Below are 17433 nucleotides of genomic sequence, written 5' to 3' on the forward strand. Positions count from 1 at the left end.
GAGGGAACCTGTGCTACCATAGCTTGTGGAAGTGGCTCAGAGGAAACTCCTGAAGATATGTGGGAAAGGGAACGTTTTAAAAATGCAGAAACCAGCCAGGTGCAGTGGCTCACGCCTTAATCCCAGCACTTTGGGAGGCTGAGGCAGGAGAATTGCTTCAACCTGGGAGGTGAAGGTTGCAGTAGCCAAGATCGCGCCACTGCACTCTAGCTTGGGCGACAGAGCAAGACTCCATCTCAAAACAGCAAACAAACGAAACAACAAAAAAGAAAAAACAGAAACCTTGGAAATAGAACACAGGATGTTAAGGCATTGTGGGTAAAAAGCCAGAATAAGGGTCATAATGTTGCCAAGGGTGTGTGTTGGGGTAGGGGTCACCACAGGTAACAACTGAGCTCCCAGCAGCCTGGACCCTTTCCACAGTCCCCTCTGCAAACCACAGGTGACCCTCCACACCCCAAAGGCTAAAGAATAGGTCATCAATGGCAACTGTTCCTGAAAAAAAGAAACCTTTGTTCTTTGGGATACAGAGCCATGAGGCTAGTCTTGTCGTTTCAGCAGCACACACAACCCTGAGCTTGGGTCTCCTGTTCCCTTCTCCTGGGGCCTTCTGGAACTATTCAGCCAGTGAGGAACCAGATCTGTGAACAATCAAGCTTTATTTTTACAAAAATGAAAATTGTAGCTTGTCTCAACAGCCAGCCTGAGGTAGGGCTGGCTCAGAACTCAGAACTGCTGGGTTCCCTCTGCTCTTTATTGGTTTCAAAGCAAAACCAGGTCACAGTGCCCCAGGAAGGAACCCCCGGCCCCGAGAGGTTGGTCAAGAGTGAGGTCTGGCTGGTGCCAGTGGGCTATTGGCAGCCTTACCTTTCCTTCCAGGAAGGGGCAGAAAGGAACCATCTGGGAAGGTGGGAGCACCTCACCTCACTCTGTAGGCTATCATGGCTCTAATAAGGGGTATAGGATGGGCCTCTCCAGGCCAGATCCTTGCTCTGGCCAAACAGGGACGCAAGGCCCCGGTTCAGCCGCACTCTTCCAAAGCAGCAGGTCCTGCCTCTCCAACAGGTTCCTGGGAGGGACTGCATCTCTGGTAAGCCCCAAAGCCCCAGGAGTCAGAAGCCTCTAGTGCAAGGTGCCTGAGCACTGGGGTCACAGGCCCAGGAGCACAGTGGGGCACTGGGGAGGAGCTATCACTGCACCCTCCAGGCAAGAGAGGTCCCTGAGTAGCTGGTTTCCCTGGCCCAGAGGCAGGGGTGGCCCTGACGGTCATGGGTTTTGAAAATCCAGGACATGGAGGTTGTAAGACAGCGCAGCATAGAGATGCTTGGTGGTGAGACGCAGGCAGTACACAGGGCTGCTGAGGGGGGTCGACGTCAGCGGGAAGGCCTGGAAGGGAGGGCACAGGAAGTGGTAAGAGCTTTCCAAGTGGGACAGAGGTGTGCCATAACCCAGGATCCCCCGGCCCAGGGGAAGAGGGACATGTGCCATTGTAGGCTTCTTCCAGCCCTTTCTAGGCACATCCTTGGCTACCTCACCCTCTCCCAAATGCAGCCCATAATCATGAGTCTTGGCATCCTGGAGAAGAGGTGGGCAGGACACTTACATGCAGGCAAGCCCTTTGGCGCCGGTCCCACAGCCGTACAACACCGTAGTAGGAGGAACCTGTGGCCAGCAGGTGGTTGCCATCTGTCTGCAGGCAGTACAGGGTGCTGTCATGGGGCTCCTCCCACTCCATGACACATTTCCTGTCCAGGAAGAGGAGACGCAGAAGGAGGTTTAGGGTACCCTCCACCTCTGCCCCAGCTTTCTTGGGCCTAGAGTGGCTGAGGGGAGTGTTAAGGAGCCATTCCGGGATGGAGACAGAAGCCGAAATCATCAGATTCATCAAAAACCGAACTTCATGGGAGAAAGCATCTTCTGTAGAGGGCTGTCTCACCATGGCCCAGACCACAGAGCAGATTATGCCTGCACTTCTGTTTGCATATGGCCAGCTACTTATCACTGGACTCAAGAGGGGAGAAGTAACACAGGCCTCAAGAAAGGCTGGGACAGAATATTGAGGGACAGTACCCTGATGGCTCCGGAGGCTCTGGGAAACGCCTGCCTTTGCTAGGGCCTGTTGGCTATAGTTTCCCAAGCCACTGCGACCAGGGCTGCCCAAGTGCAGGAAGTCTAAGCTTGATATGACCTTGCAGGACTCTTCCTTCCCAGCCCTGACATGGAGTCTCTGTGCCCTCTCCCATGGGCCAACCCAGGACTGGAGAAAGGACCAGGATTGGTGCAGACCCCCACCATCTGTCCTCTCTGCCCAGCACACTCACCGGACACTGGTGCGGAGGTCCCAGTAGCGAACATAGGTGTCATAGCCACAGGACAGCAGTGTGAAAGGGGACTCATACATGACATCCAGCACCCCAGCCCCTGGGGGAAAGTCACTGCCCAAGTGTGTCATCAGCTGCCCACTGGGAAGGGAAGGACAGAGTGAGGCTGCTCCACATGGGCCATACACATTCATTCCACCTTCAGAGGGCATCAGACCTTGGGGAAATGTTCTCTTTCCTCAGCTAGAATGAGACTCAAGGAAGGGGGCTGAGGGAAGAGATGCCCAATTCCTACCCACCTCACCCCTGCCATGAGGCCTCTGCAACCAGTCCCATGTCCCACCCCTCCCCCAGCATCCCAGGCCTCAGCAGCTCCTCCATCACACCTGCGTGCCAGCTGCCACCCACCCAGCCACTCCTCCTCAGGACGATGAATGGGGCTTGCTGAAGGGGTCGGCCCCCCTCACATACACGTACACATACACATACACACACACTTGGTTACTTTATACTTCTTGATCCTGCAGGTCATGCAGTTCTGAGCTGCCTGAGTCCAATGCCTTAATTCCTGCCTGTAATCTGGGGCTCAAACCTCATTGGGGATAAAGACCACACAAAGGGAGAAGGGGAGTCGCAGGAGATGTTAAAACAAGTAAACACCTTTGTGTTTGGGGAGAGAAATCGCTGAGAAAGCAGCTTAGCGAGCTGTCCCTGGTGTTCCTGGCCTAGCTGGCCCCCAGCCCGGGGCTAGCACGCCTCTGTGATCACAGCCCCCAGCCTGCGGGACTCCAGCCTGCTCCCCCCACCCTCACCCCACCCGGTGGCCGAGAGCAGATTACTGAGAAGAACAATTTCTTTGTGACTGTGTAATTCCCTCCGTGACCGCGGCAGTGGGCAGACCCTTTGCCCTGATGCCAGACCCCTAGCAACCATGTAGGGGGGCCTCCTGTCCCTAGCAACTACCCCTCAACATCAAGTGCACCCGCTAATCCCTGCGGCCAGGGGATGGGTAGAAGTATTGAGTTTCTGCAGAATGACTAGGGGGAATGAAGGAAAAGGGGCGCCCTCCAGGCCTGATGCCTCAGCTTCCTTTACCCATGAGACGCTGGGCTCTCCCATGCCATGACAGGAGAAACAAGGCCATGGACACTTCAAAGGGATGTCCAGGTAAGAGGCCCTGGCATGGAGTGAGGGGACTTCATGGCTCACCAGCGCAGCTTTGGTCCAAGCAGCATGTCAGCAAAGGGCTTGAGGCAGACAAGGCAGCCAGCCACACGTCTGAATGCAGATGTCAGCTCTCATCCTTCCACCTCATTCAGACCCTGACCCACAACCTCCCTTCTCCCTGACAGAGCTGCCATCTTCCCTTAAGGCCGAAGGAATCAAAGGAGGAGACTGAGGGTTCCTTTCTGCCCCTTCCACCTTTTCCCCTTTGAGCCCTGGGCAGCGAGCCCTGGCCAGGAGCACTGCTGCTGCCAGTGGGGAATTAATCCCCAAGTCAGCACCCCTGCCCCCAGCCTCCTTCTCAGGGAAGTTCTGGTCTTCGTCTCAGTAGCCCAGAGCTGGGCCTGTGGGGAGAAGATGACAAGCCTCTGTTGGGGGGCTCCTGAGAGGGATCAGGCAGAAGCCTTCTCCCCAGATCAGCATCCCTTAGAGACTGCTAACCTTGGCTCCCAGAGAAGCCCTGCCTTCCCAGATGGCCACCAGCCAAGATTCAGCCACCCTGGGCAGGCCAGAGCCCTGTAGGAGAGTCAGTCTCTCTCTCACAGGTATACCGGGTGCATGCTGGGTAGGGGCTGTTTGGCTCCACAGTTCTCCTCCCTCTTCCAGATTTGGGGGCCCTGCCCCCTCCATTAGTGAGGCCTTAAGGAATGACTGAGGAGCTCTCCCCTTTAATCTATAGAAGTAATTTCATGTTTGTTTGAAATAGAAGATGAAAGGCAGTGGGGGTTGGGAGGACTGAAGCCCAGCATGGCTCTACCTGCCCACCCTGGTCCCTGGGTTCAGAGGGAAGGAGAGCTGGGCACTCATGGGGCTGCACAGGGACAGCAGTATAAGAGGCCCACCCAGACTGGGCTGCCAACCTGGGCCCCTACTCCAGCATTCATGCCACCACTGGAAAATGTCATGGCCATAAGTATCTGCAGTAAGAAACACAGGACAGCCCAAAGGGTCCCTACCCTCAGGGGGAGACCCAAGGGCCCAAGTAAGCACCAGGCGCTGGGGGCCAACACAAGTCCTGAGAGCCCCTGGTCTGCCCACACAGCCTGGCCAGGAGCTGAGAAGTTTCTTTCTGCTGCGCTGTTCTCTGGTTCTCTAAAATGGCCACACACACTTTAAATGGGCCAATAAAAAGATACAATTTCTTTTGCCCTGGGCCCAGGACCCTCAAGGCTCTGTTGTGTGGTGCCCGTGAGGTTAAGTTCAGAGCATAAACTGACACACCAGCCTCTGGGAAAAGGCCCATCTCTTCAAATAGCAACCCAGCAGTGCCACAGGAGCCCTGCTGGGGCTTTGATTTGGGAAAACAAACAGAAATGGCACCGTGGGCCCTTCTCGGCCCCCACCCCAAGACCTATTTAACTAGAAAACTCTAGCTCAACTGCTCTGGTAGAGAGATTGGCCCGACAATAGCCCCAAACTTTGGGGGAAAGGGGGACAAAACAAGCTGTCTGTCTCCTCATCCCCTCCTCCTGAGCTCCTTTTCTTACTGCAAGTGTGTTCTTGTAAAAACGATTAGATTGCAATTTGTATAACGTGGTGACCCCCCAAATTCAGACATTTCACCCCTTTTCTCTGGAAAGAATGTTAAGAATGCTTCTCGGCCTCTCACTGTGGGGGGTGAGAGGGGGGGTGCAGAGCCTTGGCTGTTGCACAGCTTGTGTGGGAACAGGGCTGCTGCTCAGAGCCCTGGGCCAAGACGGGAGCAAGGGCCTGCCTGTCACTATAGAGGGCCAGACAAAAAGTCCATTCCCTTCCAACTCCCATGGACAAAGCCCAGGCCTCCAGGAGCCACTAAGTGCTGGGGGCCTCCACACCCCAGCCTCCCCCGAGCCAAGTCCAGCAATTCTCTCTCGACCCAGGGAAACATAAAGACAGATGGGGCCGCCCGTGTGAGCCTGATGAATGAGACGCAGGCTGAGGAGGGCAGCCTGAGGGAGATCTGTTTCCTTGGCTCTGGCCGTGTGCAGGCTACTCCTGGGAACCCCACTACCTGGACAGGAAGAAGCAAGCAGAGTGTGGCCACACTCCTGAGAGGTCAGGGCCCCCTGGCCCAAACTATCCTGCTGCCCAGGTGACTCTACTGCAGCTGGAGGGAGACAGATAAGGGGAGTCAGAGAGGAGGGACATTTACATGAAACGCTGACACCCATCACCATCTTTGTGGGGGGCAGCTCACTGGTGGTAGGGGCTGGCCCTAAAGACCTGGATGGCCCACCAGGGACAGGCCCTGAGTTCTAAGCTGGACTGGGCACAGGGGGCAGTCCCTGGCACCTTACCCCTGCCCACCAAGTTTGCAGAGCTAGGAAGCCTGGTGCCCTGCTGTACTTCTCCCAGCTTCCCCTACAGCCGCCTGTACTAGAGCATTCCTGAGTCACCACCTCCTCCACCTCCCAGCCCACAGCTCAGCACGTCTGTGGCTCCCACACCATTTTTCAGTCATTTTTAACATACTGGCTTCCTGATGCTGTTCTCTGGAGACCCTATGGATGCTCATTCCTGCATCTGTTTGGGTCTGTGCTTACCTGTGCACCTGTCTGCCATGTGCTACCTTGAAATGCAACAATGGCTTTTGGAGAGAGAGAGAGAGAGAGGATGGAAGGATGACAAAGAGTTGACCTTCTTCCATCTCTGCTGCCTGGGGGGCAGATGGCTTGAAGGTATAGGCTGGGCCCAACATGGTTGCAAAGAGAATGGGAGGTTTTTCCTCCCTTCTATCTCCTCCTTCCTTCAGTTGAGCATTTTCTATATACAAAGCATTGTGCTTAATGGAAGCTACAGAGAGATGTAAGCTGTGACTATCAAAGAGACTTTGTCCCTGCCTTCAAGGAGTATTCAATCCAGGGAGAGAAAGAAGTCTGCAACATGTATCCAACTAACAAATCAAAGTGTGAGTTGGTAGGTACCACAGAGAACAACAGAAAATTCTACAAGGGGGCAGTTAAGAAAAGTGAGCATTTCTGGCTGGGGGTGTTGACTGATTCTTCACTGAGAGACAGGACTGTCATAGGCAATGACAAGACACGGAGATGGCCCAGGTGGCAGGAACAGCAACAACAAAAGTGCAGCGCTAGGGCAACCAGGCTGTTTTGGCGGCAGCTGGCAATCTGGTTTGGTTGGAGGCTTGGGAGTGTGCTGGCAGGGTCCGGCCTCCAGGCCACAGTGGGCCTTAAGGTGCACATCCCTCACCTGGCACGAACTCCGTGAGTGGCAGACAGCCATGAGGCTTTTGAACGAACAGTGATTGTCCTAGTTCAGGCCCCAATTGTAGATAAGGAAACTGAGAGTCACAGACGAAAAGTGACACTGTCATATAGCAAGGAAGAGCAGAGCCTGAATCCATGATAAAGGCAGAGCTCCTGGAAATCCCGTCTGGTAGCAGCTTTCAGGATGACGGGAACAGAGGGAAGTAAGCTGAAGGGCCTGTTCTCTTTGCTGGAGCCAGATGAGACGGCTGCGAAGGTTACCTGGTGGCAGAGTAGCCACCGCAGCAACAGCTCACATATCCTGAGTCCATACTGTGTACCAGGCAACATGCTGAGTGTTTTATTCGTTATCAGCCCATTTAATCCTCGCAACAGGCTTTGGAGGTAAGTTTCTTAACCCCATTTTACAGATGAGAAAATGAAGTAACGCACCCAGTAAATCTTAGATCAGGTCTATATGCTCCACGGTGCTGGCACTCCCTGCCTTCACAGACAATGCAGCCACTCCATCACTGGCCCCTCAACATCCCCTATTACAGCTGCACAACTGGACTTGCCCCAAGAGTTACCCAGGGCCACCTCCAGCCCTTTCCAGCTCTTTGCAGGTCTTTCCGTCTCACAGATGCCCAGAGGCTTGCCCTCTGGTGGGGGTAGTGAGAGAATCAAGGGGACAGATAGGTTCTAAACGTTAACAATGGAGTAGCTACGGAAGCTTTGCTTGCCTCGGCCCCATCAGGTGAGAAGGAAGGAAGGGCCTTCTCAAGCATACAGCCTCTCACATGCATGTGTCTGTGTGCGCGCACCCCCAGCACTCGCCCGCGCACATGTGTTCAGACACAATGGCTCAAAGGCCAGGCAGCCCACTTTGTACTGCTAACAAGAGGGCCGTAATTACAGGAAGGGGCAGCCGGGCAGATAAAAGGATACAAAATTTCAACATCTGTTGCCATAAAGGGATAAGGAGAAGTGAAACGCAAAGTATCAGTTTGGTGTCAGCAGGCAGAGAGCCAATTTCAAAGAGTTCAGGGGGACAGAGGAGACAAGAAAGAAAAAGTTATGGGGGGAGAAAGAAAGAGAAAGAAATTACAGGGTTCCTTAAAGAGGTAAAGAAAAAAGAATGAAAAAAAGCTGTCAGTAATGCTTTCAAAGGAGAAGGGAGGTACTTTAAAGAGGGGTAGTTCCCGTAATCACCCTGACTGTGGGCCAGGCCACTGCACAGGGTGGGGGCAGAGTGCTGGGGCAGAGACAAAGCCACACCTGGGCAGGAGGGGCACTAACAGTGCCCTCAGAGCAGCCCAGCCTGTGTGCAGGACACACCTTCCTTCTCCAGACAGAAAGGGCTCCAGCCAAGTGTCCCTTACCATTCCATATGTCATCAGATGCCCTGACACTCATATCCTGTGCTCAGTTCAGGATACCAAGGCCAGTTCCCAGCTCAGAGGGAGAGTTCTACCAGGCCACAGCCATGGCTGACCAGGTGGCCCTTATCAGTGCTCCAACACTGTGTTCAGTGGAAAGGGCCACTAACTCCAGCAACAGGGGTCAGGATCAAGGAGAGCTTTGTGGTGGAGGTGCTGTTTATGCTGAAGAGTGAGCAGGGTTTCATTAGGCACAGAGGGGGTATTCCGGGCATGGGGTTGGCTTGAGCCCAGGCTCAGAGGGGAAAAACCTAGGGCATCTGTTAGGATGGGTGAGAAGCATATTCTGCCCCTGCCTTTGTTGAAAAAAGGGGAACTTGGGAGCTTTGAGGTGGAAGTGGAGGTGTAACAGGGGACCAGGGATGACCCTGGCCCAAAGGGGAAGGGGAATCAATGGGATGTGTACAGGGCTTGCCACACACACAGGGCCTGGCCAAAGACTCAATACCCTAGGAGCAGCCAGGTCACCAACCACCTCACTACCCCCTTCCCCACCCCACAATCTCAGCGGGGCTTAGGACTGTGGCTGTGGTTGGACCTACTATGACACCTTTAGGTCTGGGATTAAAGGGCTCTCCATCCTGAAGCCCACCTGCCCACAGGCTATCAGGGGCCCAGCTGTGCCCTGTGCTCAGGGCACCAGTGCTAGGTCCATCTTAATGCCCCTTGGCAGAAAAAAATAAAACCCACCACAAGCGTAAGCCCATGGGGGAAGGGGGCATGTGTGATGTCAGGCCAGTCAGACCCACTTGGGCCTTCCAGCCACCAGGAGCTGGGCCCCACACGCACAATCAACACATGGCACCTTCCCTGGGGCCTAGCCAAGGAAGGGTCCTGCTCAAACATAGAGGACACAAGATGAGCCTCAATTCCTCCAAACCCCAGGCTCGGGCAGGATGGCTTTGGCACAGTTCCTCAGGGTCTGATGGGATCATAGGGCCTAGCTAGGAATACTGCAGTGGTTGGTCAGTCAAGATGAAGGTACAGGAATTCCTGGCACCTGGGAGTTAGGGAATGGGCTTGAAGACCACCTACCATCAGAAGCAGGAATATTCTGGCACTTTGAGGTTGGGTGAAGGACTCTTTCTCGTTGAGATAGTAATCCCCTGTCCCTGGGCCTAACCCCATGGTGCCTGGCTCCATAAGACAGAAAGGCAGAACAAGAGGAAGGGAGAGGGGCACAGCCAAGTTCCTTGCCACTTAGGCAACGGCTGTGTGCCTGTGACTGCCTTCTGACCTGTGTGCTTTAGTCAACAACTCCCCCTCCATCCCTGTTCCAGCCCAGCCTGCAAGGAGAACAGTCTCTAGAGGTCTTGATGGAATGAGGGGCTGAGGGAACAATGGTGACCCTGAAAGTGGTGCAGGTTCTGTGAGAAGCAGCATTGGCTGCCTGAGGGTGAGCAGCTGAGAGACACACATAGACGTGGGTGATGGCTCCCGATGGGAGCGCTGGTGCCCAGCGGGTGGCTGCAGCTTTGAGTGTGTCCCAGCCCCCACCATCATCCAGGGTATAGCAATGCTTAGGGCAAACTGCCCCTCCAGTACTCCCCGCTCTCCACCCAAGCCCCAGCACATACATAAAAGAGAAAATCCAGGCACTCCTCAAGTTTCAGCGGTGACAGGTTAAAAGCAAAGAATCCATCCAGCACCGCTCACCACCCAGCCCCAAGTCCTACCGGCAGTGCTGCTCCACCTCTCAGATTGGCCTGTCAGTCAGGCTTTGGTGTTATTGAAAGATCAAACTTTGTCCTGCCTGTTCATTACCTTAATCCTATTTTCTACATGGCTTTATTATCTACTTGGGTTTCTCTGGGAAAGACAGCTCTAGAGAGTCATCCTGTACATCCATTTCCTCCCACCAAAAGCAAATGCCTCCACCAGGGCATCTTTCCTCAATCACTGTACCACTTGGTCCTCCAAGCTTCTCTGGGGACAGGACAGATGTTTAAACAAAGCCTGGTTCCTCCCAGTAGATGAACCTGGGGCTGGGAGAGAAGGCACTGCTAAGTGGTGCCCAGGGCAGCCCTGCCACAAGGAGCAGAGCCCACAGGCTGGCCAGAAGGGGCAAGGCTGTTTCTTCTCAGGCTCCAGTAAGAACTGAGGCCACAGCTGTTTGTTTGTTTTGTTTTGTTTTTAATTTTTTTGGTAAGAAACAAGGTCTCATCATATTGCCCAGGCTACTCTCAAACTCCTGAGCTCAAGCGATCCTACTGCCTCAGTCTCTCAGAGTGCTGGGATTCCAGGCATGAGCCACCATGCCTGGCTTGTCGCTGTCGCATACCCATTCTCATTAGGGTCCAATCTGGTTTCAATAAAGACCCAGTGTTTGGGGTTGGTGAGATCTAGGGGTTTCATAAGAGAATAACAGTCAAAGAAATGGTGCCTTAGAACTCCATCCTGACCATAAATCTGCACGGAAGAGTACCCTTCACCAAGGCAACCATAGGCAGAAGAGGCCATTCAAAGATTACCCAACCTTTGAGATGATGCTGGGCCACAGTGGTGTATCCAGCCCACCACCCGGCTTGTGTGTCATCCTGGGCCCAGGCAGGTGATGATGCCAAACACAAGGCCCAGTTATGTAACTAAGTAAAAACTTTCATCAGAATGCCCATCTTGGTGACCCACAGCTCACTGTCAAGAGGCTTCCCTGTGCCAGGAGGTCAGCAGGTTCACCTCCTCCTCCACTAGTCACTAAGACACAGATATTTTGAGAACTAAAAGCCTCCACAAGCCAGGCACAGTGGCTCACACCTATAATCCCAGCACTTTGGGAGGCCAAGGTGGGAGGATCACTTGAGTCAATGAGTTTGAGACCAGCCTGGGCAACATAACGAGACCTTGTCTCTACAAAAAAATTTAAAAATTAGCCAAGCATAGTGGTGCATGTCTGTAGTCCTAGCTACTTGGGAGGCTGAGGCAGAAGGACCATTTGAGCCCAGGAGTTCAAGGCTGCAATGAGCCGTGATGATGCCACTGCACTCCAGCCTGGGTGACAGAGCAAGTCCCTGTCTCTCAAGAAAAAAAGAAGCCTCCACAAACTCCGAGGTACTAGTTTGGGTGGGGAGGAAGAGCAGGAAAGGGAGAGCTTGCATTAGTTGAATGCCTCCAAGGTGACAGGCACTGTATGGGACACTTTTTCACAATAATTTTGTTCATACCAGTTCTGTTAGGTAGGGATAACTAATTTCCACTTTACAAATGAGGAAACTGAAGTCCAGAGGGCCCCAGATCACAGCAAGAGGCACAGTAGTTCTGAAAGCCAGGTCTGTTTGGCCACACAGCCAGTTCTCCTTCCCGAGCTCCTCACAGCCTCCCATCACACTGGCCCTGGCACCAGGGGAGGGGCTGCCTCTACCCCAGTCCCATTCAGAAGGAAGGAGGGCCTGTGGCAGGAGTTTCGTAGGGTGAGCTCATGGGGAACAAGTTTCACAGACTCTAGGAGCTCCAGTATCCCAGGGGCTAAAGCAAAAAGCAGTCCTGGGAAGTTTCAGTTAGGCTAGCAACAGTGGGGTACGACTATTGGCTATATTAACAAAAGCAGAAGATTTAAAATGAAGGAGGTGCCAGCATCTGCTACTCATCAGACCACACCTGGTCTGTCCAGTAATCAGTTATGAACATGCCATTTCAAGAGGGATAAAACGAGATAAATTAGAGAAACTTTCAGGTGAGAATGGTCCTGAAACCAATGTGAGACCAACACTATAGGTCACCTATCTAGACATTCCTCATATTCTTTCTAGCCAAGCAAACCCAGCTTCTATGCCATCCCTACCCGCACCTGCTGCTGCTAATGTGTAGGGGCAGGGGTAGAAGCTGAGTTCTTCCCTTGGCCCAGGAAGTGAATCTTGACTGGTCATTCCATTCCCCTGGCCAGGGTTTGGTTTAGGGCGAGTACTGGAATACAATTTTGACTATTAGATGTGAGGAAAAGTCTGCTTGAAAAATTCCTAAGAAAGGCTTCCTCATCTTAAAAAGGGGCCCCAGACAGGGACATATGCTATTCCTATTTCCCTCTGAGTGTTGCGTTGCAAGCTGGTGGAGCAGCTCTAAATAAGCTTGAGAGCAAAAGCCACCTTGACCAGGGTAGCAAAGCAGAAAGTGAGAGAATCTGGGCCCTCATGATCTCATGGAGCTACTGAACCATCAACCCTGGAACCCATCCAACTTCTGGGTTCCTTGTCATCTAAGATAGTGATAATCCCATTGTTGTTTGAGCCACTTTGTGTTTTGGTTTTTGTTTTTGGAAACAGTCTCACTCTGTCACCCAGGCTGGAGTGCTGTGGCAGGTGAGCCACTGTGCCGGGCCTATTTGAGCCACTTTGAATTAGGTCTTCATTGCAGCCAAAGGCTATGGCTAACTTATCTACTGTGTTAATGAGGAACAACTGAAGGACCTAGAACTTGTGGCCTGAAGAAGAGGAGGCCCTGGAAGAGCAGAACCAAGGTTTTCAGATATTTAAAGGTCTGTTCTTCAGGAGACAGGTTCAACTTGCTTGTCTCTTGTCCAGGATCCCAGCTTCAGGGAGCAAATCAATCCATGATAAAGGGTGGGCATTCTCACTCACAGAGCTACCGAAAGACGGAATGGTTGTTTGGGGAAGTAGGGAGTTTCCCATCCCTGTTCTTGGATGACTATCAAAAGAGAATGTTGAAGGAAAAAACCATGATTCATTGATTAAAACATCTCGTGTTGTTTTAAAAATTTTGGAAAGACTGACTATAGAATGGATTTTTCAAAACAACAACAACAAAAAAAGCTGTGGCTACTGCTTTCCTAGGGAGATGGAGAAAAATGGAGAAGACAAAGCTCAGCGACTGAGGAAGCGGGTGAGAAGAGCATCCTCACTAGTGCTGCCAATTGTGGCATTTAAGACACAGACTCTGGGGCCTCGGACGAGGTGAAGAGTTCTTAGACTTGACACCAAAGACACAGTCAATGAAAGTCAATAATTTAGATTCCATCACAATTTTAAACATTTGCTCTTCAAAAGACCCTGTTAAGAGGATAAAAAGACAAGCAGCCAGGCACGGTTGCTCACGCCTGTAATCCCAGCACTTTGGGAGGCAGAGGCAGGCAGATCATAAGGTCAGGAGATGGAGACCATCCTGGCTAACACAGTGAAACCCCGTCTCTACTAAAAAATACAAAAAATTAGCCGGGCGTGGTGGCGGGCGCCTGTAGTCCCAGCTACTTGGGAGTCTGAGGCAGGAGAATGGCGTGAACTCGGGAGGCAGAGCTTGCAGTGAGCCGAGATCGCGCGACTGCACTCCAGCCTGGGCAACAGAGTGAGACTTCATCTCAAAAAAAAAACACAAGCTACAGATTGGGAGTAGATATTTGCAAATCACATATTTGACAAAGGACTAATATCTAGAATACAGAAAGAACTGTCAAAACTCAATGGTAAAACAAAACAAAATAAAAAAAAAACTGCTTGCCTCAGCAGCACATGTACCAAAATGGAAATGATATAGAGAAGACTGGCATGGCTCTTGTGCAAGAATGACATGCAAATTCATGAAGTGTTCCATTAAAAGAAAACAATCTGGCAGGCAAAAGACATGAACAGACGTTTCACCAAAGAGAATATTCATATATGAAATATATGGCAAATAAACATGTGACAATATATTCAACATCATTAGCTATTAGGGAAATTCAAATTAAAACATGATGAAATATAACATCATGGTTTAAAAATAGTGAATCCAGGCATCATGGCTCACACCTGTAATGGTTTAAAAATAGTGAATCCAGGCATCATGGCGCATGCCTGTAAGCAGACGGATCGCTTGAGCCCAGGACTAGCCTGGGCACAATGGAAACCCATCTCTTCAAAAAACCCACAAAAAATTAGCTGGGCGTGGTGGCACATGCCTATAGTCCCAGCTGCTAGGGAGGCTGAGATGGGAGGATTTCTTGAGGCCAGAAGTTCAAGACCAGCCTGGGCAATATAATGATAACCTGTATCTCTAAAAAAAAATAAATAAATACAGATTTTAAAAAAGAAAAAAAATAGTGAAATACCAAATGCTGGTGAGGATGTGAAGAAATTAGATCTCTCATACATTGGTGGTGGGAATGTAAAACGATAAAGATACTCCAAAAAATAGCTTGGCAGGTAAAAACTAAGCATACACTTACCAAACAACCCAGCATTTGTACTCCTTGGCATTTATCCCAGAGAAATGAAAATATATGCCCACACAAAAACCTGTACGCGTTGTACTAGCTTTAGTTGCAATAGTCAAAAAATTGAAAACAGCCCAAACGTCCTTCAATGGGGAAAAGAAACTTTGGTATATCCATACCACGGAATACTACTTAGCAATAAAGAGGAATGCACTATTGATATATGCAACAACATCTGTGAGTCTCAAGGGAATTATGCTGAGTTTTTAAAAAGCCAGTTTCAAAAAGTGACATACTGTATGATTCCATTTATATAACATTTTCAAAATGACAAAATTATAGAGATGGAGAACACATAAGAAGTTGCCAGGAATCAGGGACAATGGGAAGAGGAGAAGGGGAGAAGGATGGGTGTGACTACCAAGGAGTATATGAGGAATCTTTGTGCTGATGGAACAAAGAGTTCTGTACCTGGATTGTGGTGATGGTTATCTGAATCTACACGTGATAAAATTGCAAAGGACTAGACACACACAGACACAGACCTACACACACACACACACACAGTACAATCTGAATAAAGGTCCATGGATGGTACCAGGGTCAATTTCCTGGTTTGATTATATTATATATTATGTAAGATGTTACACAAACACCTTTCCATCTTATTTTTGTAACTTCATGTGAATCTATAATTATTTCAAAATTAAAAGTCAAAAAAAAAAAAAAAAACCAGAATGGCAGATAATCAGATGGGAACATGTCAAGCCTGCAAAAGCAGAGAATTGTGAATAAAACCTGCATGTATTTTCACTGTTATGTATAATTCTTTTTATAGGTCTGTAGGCCACCTTCAAAATTTATGTTAGCAAAATCATCTCTGGGGATAGATGGGATTTTATATAGCCACATAGGCACACCTCAGAGAAAGAGTATCATAAATCCAAATTGTTGTTGTTATCATAAATTCTGCATGAAACGGCCGGGCGCGGTGGCTCAAGCCTGTAATCCCAGCACTTTGGGAGGCCGAGACGGGCGGATCACGAGGTCAGGAGATCGAGACCATCCTGGCTAACACGGTGAAACCCCGTCTCTACTAAAAAAATACAAAAAACTAGCCGGGTGCGGTGGCGGGCGCCTGTAGTCCCAACTACTCGGGAGGCTGAGGCAGGAGAATGGCGTGAACCCGGGAGGCGGAGCTTGCAGTGAGCTGAGATCCGGCCACTGCACTCCAGCCTGGGCGGCAGAGCGAGACTCCGTCTCAAAAAAAAAAAAAAAAAAAAAATTCTGCATGAAACTATTTACCTATTATAAATTACTTCAACAGTCTTCTCCAGCTAACCCCGAATGATTCCATGTGAGAAGGCACCACAGCAGAGGCCTCCTACTACACCACTTTCCAGCCTTCTCCTGGACCACTCAGCCAACCAAGGCAGAGGCTGGCTCAGCAAGCTTTCCTTCACCTCCTGGGCTGGAAGCCAGGGTGGGCTCAGGAATCTCTTACCTGTTGAGGTCCCAGATTCTCAGGGGTGAGAAGTGCCCGCAACAAGCCGTCCCTGTCACAAAAGAGCTGCCAAACAAAAGGAGAGCAGAATCAGATCTGGCTTGTCAGAACCTGCGGTGGAAATGGCTAACAATGGGAAATGTCGTGCTCATTCCCAAGGGGATTGTGGGTTAAGCCAGAATGAGAGAAGTGGCCAAGGGAGCCATCAGAGAAGCTGTGGGAAGACATCTGGGAGCACTGTGAGGGGTATAGCCCCGCAGAGGTGCCTGGCCAGAAGACCCACGAGCTCAGCCACAGCTGGCCTGCTGCACAGACTAGGTTGAGTGGTCCCTGCGCACCATAAAAACAGATCTCTAGATGTGACAAGTTTGAGCCCAAGGGAGAGCAAGCCTGTCGGGTTCCTGTTTAGGAAACCCAAGAGCACAATGGCAGGGCACAGAAAAGGGCTCCAAGGAACAGACTGCTGGGGCTGGAAGGTGATGCCCCTGGTCAGAAGTAGGGACAACTGAGGGGCATTCCTGAAGGTTTTAAGAGCTTGGGGAATCTGGTAATGTGGTATAAGCACAGGACAGGTATAAAGGCACCAAAATGAGAAAAGGAAAAAATATGAAAGGTGAGTGAATCCCTTGGATGGGTATATGCTAGTACACAGGTGGGGCGGAGTGGGGAATGACAGGGGCCAGGCAGCCAGGGCTTCTGGAGAGTGGGATGGGAGTCCGCCAGAGTCCTCGGAGGCCAATAACGAACAACGCCAAGAGGCACATGAGAAGGAGCAGGCTGACCCTGTTGCCCAGAGTGTCCCTTAGAGCCCTAAAAACCTCAACATATACAATCTGCAGAGTCTCACTTTAAATGGAGGCACAAGCCTGGTGTAAAGGATCCATGCAGTGGGCCAGGCTGGCTGTAGCGCTGGCCTAGAACTTGAACCTATGAGCCAGACAACTCTTGTTAGAGGATTTGGTAGGGTGGAGAGGGGAAGCCTTCAGGAAACCTGGGCTTGAAACTTAAACAGCAAGCAAGCAAATTGACAAGAGTGGTGTCAGGAGCCCTGGGGCAGGAATGGGCCATGTCCCTACATGTCTTTCATGGGGGGGAAGGAAGACTGGACATACTAATAACACATTAGCAATGTGGGGGCAACAGCCCATCCGCTGTGGCCCAGCCCAGCACCTGTGGCTCTCTGATCCCAAGCATGTCAGTGAGGAGATAGATTTCCACCGAGAGGGCCATGGAGAAGTCAGTGGCTTTGGCTGCGGGGGAGGCTAGCCTGCCAGTTGCTGATGGGGGAGATGTTAGGGCAGGCACTGGCCAAACCACTGATTTACAATCAAAATTGCAGGGCAGGTGTCTGCTCTTCAGCCCTAGGCTGATAAAAAGGCCATACGAGCTATCCTGGGGCTTTCATGACTCAAGCCAAGACTTCCTCCAGGGATATGCCCCATCATCCTAGCCTCTTCAAGGCTGCCAGCAGCCACAAAAACTATAGAGTGGGAGTGCCAAAACAGCCACTGTGCCATGCCCCAAATGACAGCCAGCCTGGGAAGCAGCCAGGGGACACTGAAGAACCAAACTACAAAGTCAGAAGGTGTTGCCCTCTCCTCCCTCCCCCAACATTTTTCTCTTT

General features: G+C 51.2%; 1 protein-coding gene and 1 non-coding gene across 4 annotated transcripts in view; one reads left to right on the plus strand and one right to left on the minus strand.

Annotated features, from left to right (window-relative positions):
• Positions 1–642: 642 nt before the first annotated feature.
• The window catches only part of FBXW4 (F-box and WD repeat domain containing 4), an 88646-nt gene continuing 71855 nt past the window's right edge, over positions 643–17433 (minus strand). For all 3 annotated transcript variants that reach the window (XM_050804994.1, XM_050804992.1, XM_050804993.1), the window contains exons 6-9: positions 15810–15875; positions 2322–2462; positions 1604–1745; positions 643–1386 (exon numbers count right to left, since the gene is read on the minus strand). In XM_050804994.1, coding sequence (XP_050660951.1) covers positions 1267–1386; positions 1604–1745; positions 2322–2462; positions 15810–15875 — 469 coding nt within the window. In that variant the 3' untranslated portion in view covers positions 643–1266. The remainder of the gene's footprint in view (positions 1387–1603; positions 1746–2321; positions 2463–15809; positions 15876–17433) is intronic.
• Positions 13604–13710, plus strand: LOC126963453 (U6 spliceosomal RNA). Its single transcript, XR_007729090.1, has one exon. It is a non-coding gene; the product is annotated as a U6 spliceosomal RNA (small nuclear RNA).

This window comes from Macaca thibetana, chromosome 9 (assembly GCF_024542745.1).
Source record: "Macaca thibetana thibetana isolate TM-01 chromosome 9, ASM2454274v1, whole genome shotgun sequence".
In the NCBI taxonomy this organism is placed as follows: Eukaryota; Metazoa; Chordata; class Mammalia; order Primates; family Cercopithecidae; genus Macaca; species Macaca thibetana.